Source organism: Dendropsophus ebraccatus, chromosome 11, assembly GCF_027789765.1.
Source record: "Dendropsophus ebraccatus isolate aDenEbr1 chromosome 11, aDenEbr1.pat, whole genome shotgun sequence".
Taxonomy (NCBI): Eukaryota; Metazoa; Chordata; class Amphibia; order Anura; family Hylidae; genus Dendropsophus; species Dendropsophus ebraccatus.
Window position 1 is genome coordinate 41,050,696 of NC_091464.1, and position 14,712 is coordinate 41,065,407.

At 42.6% G+C, this 14,712-nt stretch overlaps 1 protein-coding gene across 1 annotated transcript in view; it reads left to right on the top strand.

Moving 5' to 3' along the window:
* Positions 1-14,712, top strand: part of BLTP2 (bridge-like lipid transfer protein family member 2) — a 51,569-nt gene that overhangs the window by 28,031 nt on the left and 8,826 nt on the right. The window contains exons 18-32 of the mRNA XM_069945984.1: positions 30-232; positions 319-437; positions 1,097-1,317; positions 2,745-2,935; positions 3,032-3,131; positions 5,825-6,006; positions 6,391-6,685; positions 6,803-6,960; positions 8,346-8,552; positions 8,799-8,898; positions 9,002-9,184; positions 11,000-11,121; positions 12,864-13,019; positions 13,675-13,796; positions 14,015-14,195. Coding sequence (XP_069802085.1) covers positions 30-232; positions 319-437; positions 1,097-1,317; positions 2,745-2,935; positions 3,032-3,131; positions 5,825-6,006; positions 6,391-6,685; positions 6,803-6,960; positions 8,346-8,552; positions 8,799-8,898; positions 9,002-9,184; positions 11,000-11,121; positions 12,864-13,019; positions 13,675-13,796; positions 14,015-14,195 — 2,540 coding nt within the window. The remainder of the gene's footprint in view (positions 1-29; positions 233-318; positions 438-1,096; positions 1,318-2,744; positions 2,936-3,031; positions 3,132-5,824; positions 6,007-6,390; positions 6,686-6,802; positions 6,961-8,345; positions 8,553-8,798; positions 8,899-9,001; positions 9,185-10,999; positions 11,122-12,863; positions 13,020-13,674; positions 13,797-14,014; positions 14,196-14,712) is intronic.

Genomic DNA, 14,712 nt, shown 5'->3' on the forward strand with positions numbered 1-14,712 from the left:
TTACATGTGTCTGTGGGTTTGTTTTGCAGCTGAAATTCAGCTATACACCATAGTTTGGGGACCATGTTGGGACCCAGCCTGGACCTTGGTAGGGCAGTATGTTGACCTTCTTACCAAACCTTCTGTGGATCCTAGTGCTCCATTGCCATGGTGGGATAAGAGCAGGTTGTTGCTTCATGGACACTTCAGCATGGACATTGAGCAAGCCAATCTTCACCAATTGGCAACTGAGGTAAAGGTTATGGCTAAGGCAACGTTTGGAATGTTTTGTTTCTATAAAATGTTATAAATGCAGTTTGTTTCCTTTCCTTCCTGTAGGACCCATATAATACCACTGAGAACATGCACTGGGAGTGGAATCGGCTGAAATTTGCCTGGAATCCTGGGCAGTTCATCTTCAAAGGGGACTTAGATGTCAATGTACGCACAGCTTCCAAGTGAGTGGTAGAAGCTAAATTGTTCTTTATGTAACCCTACGTAATCTGTCACACTTACAGTTGCCATAAGAGTTTTACAGATTTATTATACACATACTTTTAGGAATGCATATAAAGACATATAACTGTATTATAAAGCACCAAAAGTGCATAGTCAGCATGTGTGAAACATATAGCTTGGATCTGTACTATTACATGCCATTCAGTTGCATAACCTGCCTTTTACTACAGGTATACTGCATGATACTTTATAGGAGATACCTTTGTATTAGAAAGTCAACTATGAAAAAAGTACTGTATGCTGCTCAGACTAATGCCAAAAAGGAACTTGCAAACATTTGGTCCATAAAATATGGATAAATTCAGACTGTATGGCTTTAAAGGGGTTATCCAGTGCTACAAAAACATGGCCACTTTCTTTCAGAGACAACATGACTCTTGTCTCCAGTTCAGGTGCGATTTGCAATTAAGCTCCATTCACTTCAATAGAACTAAGCAGCCAAACCCTGCCCAAGCTGGAGACAGGATTGGGGCTGTCTCTGGAAGAAAGTGGCCATGTTTTTTTTTAGCGCTGGATAACCCCTTTAAACATATTAGTGTATGTGATAAACTTGATGTACGCCAACAGTTTTCCAGAAAACATGTTTTATAATCTATAGATATGATGATTGCTGCTTCCTTCATTTGCCGGATCTCAGTATGATCTTCGATATGCAGTGGCTGTGCCACGGAAACCCACATGATCACCATAGTGTAGCACTTCGCTCCCCTGACAGCATTGCAGAATTCTCTGCCATTCAGCCTCATGATTCTTATCGTGCCTTCCGCTCCGAGAACCTCATACTCTCAATCAAAATGGATTTAACACAATCACATACCGGTAGGTAACATATTTACTGGACTAACAGTTTTAAGTGTAAGGGTTCCTACCTCTTCTGACATATTATAGGGTCTTGCATTAGTCTAATGTCTGACTTCATGTCTACCGACCTAATGAAAGTAGATATGGTGCCGTGTCTTTATGCACAGGGGACCTGGATATGTGCCAGAAGCTGTGGGAGACAACAGTTATACCTTAGTTAAATCTGGGATATTTGTGTCATATCCTTAGAACAGGGAATTTTACCACAAAAAAAACAACATATTACCTACCCACAGGATAAATGTATGATTACAGAGGTATCGACCACTGCTTGGTAACCCACCAATAGAACAAGGATCCAGAGCATCGTGTTATAGGAAAGTTCAGTGTGAGATTGACAGTCATAGGGATAGAGAAGGCATTATAGCCTACAGTACTTTAGGAGCTTAGGAAAAACTCTTGGATATTTTTTCTAAGGATAAACACAATTTCTATGCAACGTTTCTGTGCAAATTAGCTTGCCCCTATGCTTTCGTCAACTCTCATCCCTGCTCACAAAATTTATCTGGGCCCACAAATACCCTTGGTTAGGCAAGTCCATACTCTGACCGAAGTCACAGGGTGGTGTGGGTCTCCCTAATCTCTATTAATATTACCCTTTCCCCTGGGTTTGTAAGACCCAGTATTTTGCATGTGGGCCAAATTAGGTAACTTTAGGGCTACTAGTTTTTCTTCACGACTCTTCTTGGCCTTCCCTCTCAGCCCTGAAGGATCTCTCAAATTCCAGTACCTTCTCTCTGTTTAGGTTCTGGTCCGCTAAGTCATTCCCTCTCTCCCTTATCTATACCATGTTAGGTGTAATCCAGGCGTACTTCCTGTTACGTATCTCTTAAATCATATTCGAGACTTATTGGCATTCCATACTCACCTGTTCAGCACCACCAGAGCTTACATACCGGTCCTGTGGAGATGTCCAGACCATTCCTCCATATCCTTGTGGTTGCGCAAGCTTGAGGATATCTAGCTTATGAGGACCTGATAGCTCAGCTGTATGATCGCTCTTCCTGTGTCTATTGAACTTGTACTATTTGTAATACTGTTAGTGCCTGTCAGGCGTGTGTTGTTAGCTTTTTCATAAGAAAGAAATAATCAATGTAGAATAAAAAACAAACATTTTCTATGTCCTTGAAGCACAGGTAAATATATGTTAGGTACCATGTGTCTCCTTGACTTTACAACCATCTAACAGTGTCAGCAGTTCGGAGCTTAAACCGCAGCTGACACATTTACTTTGTAGTCAGTCCTATAGACTTTGATAGCGCTGTTTGGGAGTTTCTGTTCCTCATCAATACAAAGTAGAGTTCTGGTTGAGTGAAACAGCTCTTTTTTTGGAGGAGAATTAACGCTTTTCAAGAACTCAATGCTAAACACTGTTTTCTGCTTAGAGGTGTGCCAGCCTCGCATCTTGCTTTATAGCAGTACCTTACGCTGGATGCAGAACTTCTGGGCAACATGGAGCAGTGTGAGTCGCCCTATCTGCCGTGGCAAGCTTTTTAATAACTTGAAGCCAGGGAAAAAGAAGCTGGGCCAGCACTATAAGCAGCTTTCATACACTGCCTTATTTCCACAACTGCAGGTGTGTAGTCTGGACTAAATGATTCCTTATTTAAAAGTTCAAAAAATAAAATAATGTAAGTCCATGACAACTGCTGTGTCATTGTCTGGTCCACAGATCCACTACTGGGCATCGTTTGCACAGCAGCGTGGAATTCAGGTTGAATGCAGCCAGGGAGAGATCTTCACTCGCGGAGTGCAGAGGCTTATCCCACAAGGTAAGTAACAGTGCAAATATTTAGCTTCAGACCACTCATAGGTATAATAAATTTAACCCCTTAAGGTCAAAGCCGATTTTCGTTTTTGCACTTTTGCTTTTTCCACTTTATGTTTAAAAGGCCATAGCACTTGCATTTTTTCACCTAGAGACCCACATGAGCCCTTATTTTTTGCGAAACCAATTGTAATTTGCAATGACAGGCATTGTTTTTCCATAAATTATGCAGCGAAACCGGAAAAAAAATAATTTGCGCTGTCAAATTGAACAAAAAAAAGGAATTTGTATTGATTTTGGGTAGTTTTGCATTTATGCTGTTCGCCCTATGGTAAAACTGACTTGTTACGCATGTTCCTCAAGTTGTGACGATTACAACGATATGTAACATGTATACCTTTTATATTATCTGATGGCCTGTAAAAAATTCAAACCATTGTTAACAAATATATGTTCCTTAAAATCGCTCTATTCCCAGGCTTATAACGCTTTTATCCTTTGGTCTAGGATACCACTGTAACTAGAAGTCCCCCTGGGGGACTTGTATATAGACAGCACTGATCTCTCATAGAGATCAATGCTGTGTATATACACAGCAAAGATCGATTACATCGGTGATACATTGCACTGGCCTGCTGCAGGCATAGCAATCTATTGCCGAGCTGGGATCAGCGTCAGAATCTGCGTCAGCTGGGATCTGCGCGGGCAGAACTGATCTCACCCCATCCCCCCCCCCCCCCCCGGGGGGGGGGAGATCCGTCCTACTAGGCACCAGGGACTTGCGGCGTAAAGCCTCTAAATGCAGCTGTCAGGTTTGACAGCTGCATTTAGAGGCTTAATTAGCCGGCGCAGCAACGGGACCCACGCCGGCTAATAGAGGCACTGCCCAGCTGCACATATCAGACGGGATCAGCGCCGTTCAGAGCGGGACCCCTCTCTGAACACCCCCCGCGGCACCATGATGTATCAGATATGTCATGGATCGCTAAGGGGTTAAAGAAGTCCTGTGAAAAATTTTTATTAAAGTATTGCATTGCCCCCCCAAAAGTTTTATACAAATCACCAATATACACTTATTACAGGAAATGCTTTTTTCCCTGCACTTACTACTGCACCAAGGCTTCACTTCCTGGATAACATGGTGATGTCACAACCTGACTCCCAGAGCTGTGCGGGCTGTGGCTGCTGGAGAGGATGATGGCAGAGGGATGCTCAGTGTCCCTCCAGTGCCCTGTGTCCCTCAGTGTCCCCCGCCATCATCCTCTCCAGCAGCCAATGAAGCCTTGATGCTGTAGTAAGTGCAGAGAAAAAAAGCACTTTATAAGACTTTCCCGTAATAAGTGTATATTAAGGATTTGTATAACTTTTGGGAGGCAATGCAAAACTTTAATAAAATTTTTCGCTGAACTACTTAAAGCTAAGCTGAAAGACTTTAATCATGTTACTTTATGTGAAAAAGGTCTTAAAAAAATCTAAGAGAACATAGATCACAAGGTGTAGAGAAAAAGCCTTTACATGTAAAAAAAAAAAGGTTTTTCTTTTTCTTTTCTTTTTTTTTGTATATTTCTTCGCTTATGTTGTTGGGGGTACAAACAGCAATAAGGAATTTGACGGGAAAGGATTTTACTGTGGGTACTCGCAAAATCCCCTATTTTCAAAATGAGTAAACCTAGTACTATCAGCAGGATTACAAAGGGGTTATCCCAAGATTATCACTTATTACATATCACAACAGTTGGACTCCCACTGAACATGAGAACGGGCATTCCTTGCTCCCCCAAGTAAATGCAGTTGCACTCTCTGCATTCACTTGCTTTTCACAGTGATGCTTTCTACATTTAAGGCAGGCCCATAGCAAGAGAATCGAGTGTTGCTGAGTATTCTCAACCCCCGTTCTCCTGATTGGTGGGTGTGCCAGTCTTCAGATGCCCATCGATCAGCTACATATCACCTGTCCTGTGTAATGTTGATAAGTTGTAATCTTGGTATAATTCCTTTAATGAATGGACTTAGTGTCACTGGCGTTATAACTTCTAAAATGTAAATCAACAGTAGATGTGATATAATGCAAGTTTGCAATATATATTCATTATTAATTTTTAGTTATCATGCTGTAATACAAAGCTGAATCCAGGTCCAGTCTCCTGAAGCTTTTTAGTCTTGTGCTGGTTGTAAAAAGAGACTAAACACATGAAGTCCTGTCCAGTACAGAGTCACAGCTCAATGTGTCCATCAGTCACATGACTGCCTTCTCTGTCAGCGCCCAGATGGCCTGGGATACACAGGACTTCCGGTGTTTAGATTCTTTGAAGAAAAAAGGAGCATAAAAACAGGTTTTTAGAGTGCCATGTTTCCTATGATAACTAAATAATAATAAAAATAATAATAAATGTAAATTGCAAACTTGCTTTATATCACATGTACTGTTGATTTAAATTTTGAAAGTTGTAACGACAGTAACGCTTTAAATAAACTAGCCCACCAAGTTGATACCTGTCTATTATTGGTAGTAAATTCCTATGTAGTGTTTGTATCCTAACTAATGTTTACACTGATTAGATAGGAGCCTTCATACAAAACTACAGTTCGTTCAGTTTCATCAGACTTACTGAACATCATTTATTCTGTAAAATGCATACTTGCCAGTTCATACTTACCATGTACTGTATTTCTAACTAGGCTTTATTTCTCCAACAGCTGGTACAGTAATGCGTCGCCTAATCTCAGAATGGAGCGTGCCGCAGATGACCAGCAAACTGAACCTAGTAACTGTGCATCTTATGGCATCTGCTTGTGATGAGAACGCAGACCACCAGATTGACAATCTAGTGCAGAAAACTCATTTGCTCAGCCTGTCTTCACTGAGTTATGAAAGACAGGTAAGAAAATAAAAGTATTAAGTGCTTTTAAACCCTAAGGCACCGAGACATGTCTAAAGTTTTGATCGGTCAGGGTCTGAGTGTTCAGGCCACGACCTTTTAGAAGAACAAGTGGGGAGAAGTCTGCACTGCTCTGCTTTCCTCTCCCTGCTCTGTTTCTGTCTGTCCTGGATGACCCCATAGACTTATATTATGCAGCTGTCCAGGTTGCATAACACAGAGCTGGGAGAGAACGGCTCTTTCTCTTGATTGGTCGTGGTCTAATCATTCAAACTGCCTCATAAAGTTTGTGTCTGTATTGGGTGTGAGTGATAGAAAAATGGCGATGGAAATAACTATAAATTTGTACAATTTAAAGCAACATTTTCTTTTACTGATTGACAGGAATTGTCTGCCACTGGTGAGGAGAACCCTACCTACACCCATCGCCTGCACCTGGTTGATCTTCGTGCATCATGGACAACGTTAAATAGAGATATAGCATTTGGGCTGTATGACGGTTACAAGAAAGCAGCCATATTAAAGCGCAATCTTTCCACTGAGGCCTTAAAAGGACTAAAAATTGACACTCAGCTGCAAGCTAAGAAAATAAAACGTGGCTCCATGCGTGGCTTTCCTCCATCCAGAAAGGTTGCACCGCCTGTTGTTACTGGACGGACTGAGAGATCTCCATCAGGAGGTGCGATTTGTTGCCCCTGTTTGCTACATCTACTATAACTAATGTAAAGGGACATTGGCTGGCATATCAGTATTTGTGTCACCCGCTGATTGCTTTTGTCCCCTTGGCTTACTCTAGGAGCAGACATGCTGCAGAAGCTCATTGAAGAGACCGATAAGTTTGTGGTTTTTACGGAAGAGGAGTCTGGAGTGAGCGAGCAGTTGTGCGGCAAAGCTGCCTGTCAAGATAATGATATCTATAACCACAACTGGCTCATAGAGCTGGTAAACTGCCAGGTAGGCATTGGTGGCAGCATAACTGGATCAATTGTCGAACATATGACAAATGGAGTGCTCTTGTCCCCAAACTGCCCCACACATGTCCATGGCTTGTGTTCGGTGTTAAGGCTGAGCTCCATTGAAGTGAACCAGCCTGAGCTGTTATATCACACACAACCTGTAGACACGTGTAACGTGTTTTGTTTTTTTTAGAAACCAGTCATGTTTTTTTTTTTTTTTTTAAATCTTATACAAACTTTTTAGGTAAGATATTGTAAAATGACTGACGCTATAGAATAAAGCACAGGTTTTCAAAGGGAGAATTGAGAATATTAAAGGGGATCTATCAGCTCTATGCCAAGCTTAGAGATAAAGTGTTAAAGAGGCGGTGCCAAGTCATAGTATGCACACTTTCTTCCTCCCCTTTCCTGCCTTCCTTGATGGACGCACGTGAGTCTGTGCTGGAATCCAAGCCCTGGAAGCCAATCACTAATGGCAAGGCGGGGCAGGGAAAGGAGGTGGTGTGCATGCTGCGACTTAGGGCCCTATTCCACCGGACGATTATCGTTTGCATAATCGTTAGCGATCTCAAATGACCGCTATTGCGAAAGACCTGAACACATTCACTCATTTCCATGGAACGATAATCGCTACTTATGATCGTAATTGCGATCGTTTTTTCTTCGCTATTTATTCGCTATTGCGTTCGTATCTATTGCGATCGACCGAACGATGTCTTATTCAATGCGAACGATTTGCGAACGTTTTGGGAACGAGCAACGATAAAAATAGGTCCAGGTCTTATAAAGCGATCAACGATTTCTCGTTCGGTCGTTAATCGTTAACTGCATTTCAACCGAACGATTATCGTTTAGATTCGAATGATTTAACGATAATCTGAACAATAATCGTCCGGTGGAATAGGGCCCTTAACATCACCTCCTTGATACTTGATCTCCTAGCATGACAAAGAAATGACACATGCAATTTATTTATTTTTTTTATAGAATCTAAGTAACAAAAAGGTAAGCTAACCATACAAACTACATTTATCTCCAAAAAAGATCTGCCTGTTTGAATCTAGCATGAAAAAAAGGTATCGGTCGCACCTGGGCCTCGGCTCCTAAGGGGAAAGGATGGTAGGCAAGATATTTTATTGGGATCCAGAAGCTTACAGTTACACCTCTAACACTAGGGGTTTAATGTTTCCCCTCAAAATCTTTCTTTCTAGATGGTCTTCTGCATCTACTTATAGTTAATTAATATGTATTCTAGAATTCTAGGGATAAATATAAATGAACAAGAGATTGTCATTGCATACTACAGTGTTGAAGCAATTGACTATCTTTCCTTCTTATGCATGTTGGTTATTATAGTCTGCACTTCTTGTCTTGACTTGACAGATGGTGCTTCGAGGAGCAGAGACTGAAGGTTGCGTGATTGTGTCCGCAGCTAAAGCCCAGCTTTTGCAGTGCCAGCACCATCCTTCCTGGTATGGAGACACCCTGAAGCAGAAGACATCATGGACATGCCAGCTTGACAGCATGCAGTACTTTGCCACAACTGAGAGCAATCCAGGCGATGGAGAAGATGGGCAACGTTGGTTGGAGGTCAGTTTGTCCCTACTCTTTACAGCAGATCTTTTGGCCAATTCAGTGAAAAGTACGGATATTCTGCTAAATGGTAAAATCCCTATATCTCTTGAACTGGGTGGCATAACAAGAAAGTAAAAATATAGCCGGAGGCAGAAAACCTTATGGTACAGGAAAACTGACTGACCACCGTTTCCCTTTGAGGCTGCTTATTGCCCTATAGTGTTTAGTGTAATTGCCCTGTTGTCTTGTTTGTCAATTCAGGTCAAGAACATTGAGGAGCATCGTCACCGAAACCTGGACTCTGTGCAGGAGCTTATGGAGAGTGGACAAGCTGTTGGTGGCATGGTCAGCACCACCACAGGTTAGGAACGTTTTTTGTTTGTGTGAAATCTAATTCGGTTGTGCAGAAATGCTTTTTTTTTTTACTTTTCATATTTCTTACATTTTTATTTTGTTTCTTACAGACTGGAGTCAGCCAGCTGAGGCTCAACAAAACCAACAAGTGCAGAGAATAATCTCCCGATGTAATTGCCACATGTACTACATCAGCTACAGTCACGATATAGACCCGGAGTTGGCTTTACAAATAAAACCTCCCCCAACTCCATTAAATCCAGAAAAGGAAGATTTATTGAAAGGACAAGAAGGTATATGCACTGCTGCATTCAGTAGACTAGTGCCTAGTAACATTTGTTTCTAGTGTGCAGTTTGTGTGTAGGCGGAGAGCACTAGAAATGTATGTGCACAGTGCAGGTCTGTTTTTTTATTAATTGTACAGTATTAGAAAAAAAAAGTCTGCTTTCTTCTGAAAACAGTACCACAGCTGCCTACTGGCTACGGCTATGTTTAAACACAGTCATGTAGACGGCCATCAAATAACAGCCTTTTTTTTTTTTTTTTTTTTAAACAATGGCTGTTATTTGCTGTTAAATGATGGATGTCCACTAAAAATGGCTGTCATCATGACAGTGTGTAGACGTAGCCTGTACATGGTATTTTAGCTTAGCTCAATGTCATTCAGTATAGTTGAGCTGCAATGCAAGACACAGAAAGGGCAAGCATGGCACTGTTTCTGAAACAATCAGCCATGCCTTTATAATTAAGTACAATTCCCATACACTTTAGACCAGTGCTTCTCAAACTGTGAGGCGGGCCTCACCAGTGAGGCGCCCCCTAGTTGTTGGTGAGGCCCAGCTGGGGAGTCAGTTTTCACAAAAGTAACCTATGATCTGTACAGTCCTTTAGCTGTTTGCAAAAATGTCCATTTTAACAACATTATTAATTTATTTTGTTATTGCTTTATTAGTATATAGAACGTGGGAGATGGGTGAAAGGTAGCTCTAGTATTATTTTCAGCTTTTAAATGGACTTTCACAACAGATGATGAGGCCCCAGCCCTATTAGTCAGTCTGGTGAGGCCCAGGGATTGCCCTGGTCTGCTGGGTGAGGCTCCAGTAGAAAAAGTTTGAGAAGCGCTGCTTTAGACTTTGATTAGCTGAAACTGCTGGTTGTGACGGATTTATAAATAATGTAAGGTGTATGGGGCCATCTAGAACCACCACTGACATCATTTAGGGGTCGGCCTTGATGGAAAATCACAGCCAAGGCCCATTTTCTATTATTTCATCACATCACCTTAAATAAATAAATACTGACAACATTTACTGGTGTAAACTGGCCACAATGTTTTATTAAGTAATTAATTTATCAAATATAACATTTCATAAATGAATTCATACAATAACAATTCCAATGAACTTCATAACATAGCTGACCCACAGAGCATGGCCCCGTGACCATTATCCCATCTTAATAAAACATTGTTACATGGCTTAAAAGGACTCTTTATTAAAAGAGGGGGGGCGCTTCTGCTGCTGCAGGATCTGACTGAGCACAGGACGTTGGCTGTTTATAACCAGCTCCTTTTCCCGCTCAGGTATGTCGACCAATCACAGATGTTTGCACATCTGCCCGGAGACGTGACATCACACCACCACAGGCCAATAGCGACCCGGCTTTCCTTAGGCATACAGACCTGTATTAAAACAAGTAAGGGAAACGGGGGAGAGAGAACAGCAGAAAAACAATTCTTGGCCTCTGACCTCAAGTGTCCCCAATGCTATAGCAAGTGCAAGAGCACTCTGACTGCAGCTTACTCCTACATGTAGACAACACAGGAACATTTGACAGGCGATGGGTGGATGGACTATGGACTGATGGCTGAACAATTGAGGACCTTAAAATTATAAAGAGTATTGTCTGTTGAGAAACATAAGCTAAACATGTCTAATCTAGAAGGAAAATACAAGTTTGTAGAATGAACTCTAATACTCTGTCAGCAGTCTTATTTCCTTCTTTTTTTATATATTTTTTTTTTTCTTACCCTGGAAAGTTTTCCACTACCATGAACATTTAGCACACTTGCTGCTGTATGTTAACTGTATCATTCTTCTTCATTGCAGCTGCTGCTGATACCTTTACATTAAAACACCAACACCTGGAAATCTCCACCAACCCTGCCCAGTATGCCATGATCTTGGATATTGTCAACAATTTGCTGTTACATGTGGAGCCCAAACGAAAGGTGTGTATTTTTCCTGAATTGGTAGTTGTCCCTAAAGTTACAATGCCCTGGGGTTATAGCATGTTAAACATACCTTGATCCTTTCTGGTTCATGGTAACATACAATGCCAGAAACCTTGCTAATCTGCAGCGCATGGGATTGCCTGGATGATTCAACCAGTCATTATGGTAAACCTCCTGGGTTATTGAAGTTCATGTACGGATTAGCTTTCTAGTAGTGTTTCTGTATAGTACAGTGCAATACCACATCTTCTGTACTGCTCTAAACTAGTGTTGCACGATGCACCGAAATATCGATACTACTATCGATATTCCGGGCGAAAAAACGATTCGGTACCAGGATTTCCTGGTATCGACTTTATTTTGAGCTGCCTAATAGCGCAGCTTAAAATAAAGTATAGTGCAGAGAACACGGCCGGCGGCTAGCTGAGCGCTGGCGGTGTTCTCTGTGTGCCGCCCCCTCCTCAGCCCGCGCACCCTCTGCTCACAGCCGCGCGAACTTCAAATAGCCGACACTCAGCGGTGGCTAGTGCCGGCTAGTTTACTGAGTGCATACCGCTGTCACAACTGACAGCGGCATATGACAATTCCTGAGCTGCTCCAGGGGTGAGAAGAGTGAGAAGCGTACGGAGAGGGTTAACTTGGACTGAGGAGGAGGCACGGACAGAAGGTGAGAGAGACAGCAGCTGCACGGGGGAGGGCAGACACACAGGAAGCGCTGCAGGAGACGCGGCCCTCCCGGAACAACAGCAAGTGATAGATGTGGTGCCGAACACTTAATCACCAGCACTGAGGCACCCTCCGCTGACCCTGCCTGAGTAGAAGGGCTGTCACCCTGGGAATGCTTGTCTTCTCCGGGGAGAAAGGTGAGCGCTGTGCTTGCTGAAAATTTTGAATGACTGCAGCTGTACAGTCTGTGCAGTCTGCGGTACCGCTCTCCACACGCTACAGGGGTGGCCTGGGTGGCCTGCTCTCTGTGTTATTCACAGACTGAGACACCCCTGGTGGGCATACACCTTCCTTATAGCTCCTCCACCTGTCCTTGTTGCAGGGCAGCATTATAATAATGACAGGGCCTTATTGGAGCCCCCTACACACTGGAAGCTGCCATAGTGATTTATATGGAGCCCCTTACACACTGGGGGCTGCCATAGTGTATGATCAGCATCCCCCAACACACTGGGGGCTGCCATAATATGTGGTCAGCAGTCCTCTATAAACTGGTGGCTGCCATGGTGTACTTAAGAAACTGCTAGTGTGCATCTATCCCCCTCCAGGAGCCATTGCAGTGGCCATTCATGTCCCCCTGGGGGCCCACTGATACAGTGGCAGTAGATCTGGTCCAGGACTTGGGGTGAAGGGTTGGGGGTCTGCTGCACAACTGCAACTCCCAGCATACCTCCTTGTGCACAACTCCCAGCAGGTATGTTGGGATTTGTTGTGCACAATGAGGTATGCTGGGAGCTGCATCCCAGCATCATAGCCGCAGTTTGGTCCGGGGGGGGAAATGTCATTACATTTGTATTTTTTTAGCATTTTTTTCCCAAACTTTATTAAGTATCGAACTGGTATCGAGTATTGAAATAAAAAATCTGGTATCGGTATCAAACTCAAAATTCTGGTATCGTGACATCCCTACTCTAAACAAATTATTGTAACTTAAGGGCCCACTGTATAAGCAATATTAAAACCTTTGTTAACTTAGTGGATTAAATCATTCTTCTCTCCTATAATATCACTAGGAACATAGTGAGAAAAAGCAGCGTGTGCGTTTCCAGTTGGAGATCTCCAGTAACCCTGAGGAGCAGCGAAGCAGCATCTTACATCTCCAAGAGGGGGTGCGCCAACACGTGTTGCAGATACGACAGCTGGAGAAGCAAATGTACTCTGTTGTGAAGGTCTGACCATCCTTTGTGCTATTATTTTTTCATTACAATTGTCTCTCCCAATTTTACATGAATATTTGGCACAAGTTAACATTCACGTATCCTTTGTATGGAGAGGTACACCGAACCCCTAAGGGATTCTATTACATGAAATGATTTTTAGCCATTCTTGGCCAATTACCGCCCGATAATCATTTCGTGTAATAGCTCTCGTTAAAAGGCAACGATCAGCCAATATGCACAATGTTGGCTGATCGTCTTTTAGCATGATCTAAAATCCTAATGACGATAACAACTGTCTGCTGCTCGTCGCTCCGTTTAATAGGAGCGTTGGGAGCAGACCGCCACTCTCCTCTGTTGGCAGCCTGGACTATCTAAAGATCGTTTGGGCAGCTCCCCATGGCTCGCCCCCTCTTCCTCTTCTCAATGTCTGTGCATGTAATAGCACAGACAGCAAGGGGGGAACGAGAAGGAAGCGAACGCTGATCTGACAGGTCGATGCTCGCTTCCCATTCTGGATTGGGCCATGTAATGGGGCCCTAAGCTGAGGCACAGTCACAAAAGCTGAAAATCAACAGGTAAACCGTGAAGTACTCCTGAAGTATGCACTCCTTGCGGCTATGTTGTAGTGTAAACATATAATTCAATATATGTTTGCTTTTTACAGTTGCTTCATGATGAGAGCAAGAATGAGTCTCTGCATGATCAAAGCCTTAAACTACAAGGACAGCTCTTCCAGGAGAAGATGGATTTACAGCAAAAGAGTGAAGAACTGAACATACTTATCAGGTAAGCAAATATCTTTCTGAGATGGGATCCAGATTAATATTAAGTTGCCCAATTTGTGACTTAAAACAAAAAGAGTTACAATATATCCAGGCCACATGTCAATAATTTTTGTCTTCAACTAATCCATAACTCACCAGACAGGTGGTTTTAGTGTTATGACCATGCTTCTTTACCATTTTTTTAACAGTCTAGCTAAAACTCATTCAGCTTTATTTTAGATGCTTTAAAGACTTCCAGCTGCAAAGAGCAAATAAGATGGAATTGCGCAAGCAGCCAGAAGATGTGAGCGTGGTTCGTCGTACAGAATTCTACTTTGCACAGGCACGATGGAGACTTACTGAGCAGGATGGACAGTTAGGCATTGCAGAGCTAGAGTTGCAGAGGTTCCTGTATAGCAAGGTGAGAATACCTATCAAAAGAGAGATCTCAGGAACAAGTGAGGATATATCTGCCCTGATGAACACAGCTTATCCATTTTTTCCATATGATCATCCCTTAATTTCATTAGCTGACATGTAATGCTAAATTCCTCCTGCAGTGGGCACAGTAGGGGAAATGTACAGACAGACAATAATTTTTCTTGTCCAGACCATCAAAGTCTTGGTTTTCGTCAATACTTTCACAAAAGCTGACAGATGCTAAAGGCTGTACTGAGCTGTATAAAAGCCTATTACACTGGTCCACAATTGCCCCTCCCCCCCACCGGACTACCCATTCAATTATTAGACTGTTTGTGTGGCCACAGGATTAATTTCACATCCCCATTAAATGGAGTAATGTCCAAAATAATCTGCCATCAGTTGTCACGTGTCAGAAGTGAATTATCAGCTGACAATTGTTTGCTCATTCATCAGCAGATTGCTGGCCCTATTGCCTGATTGGGCAGATAGCCCCTGCAATAGAGCCTTGAAAAGGT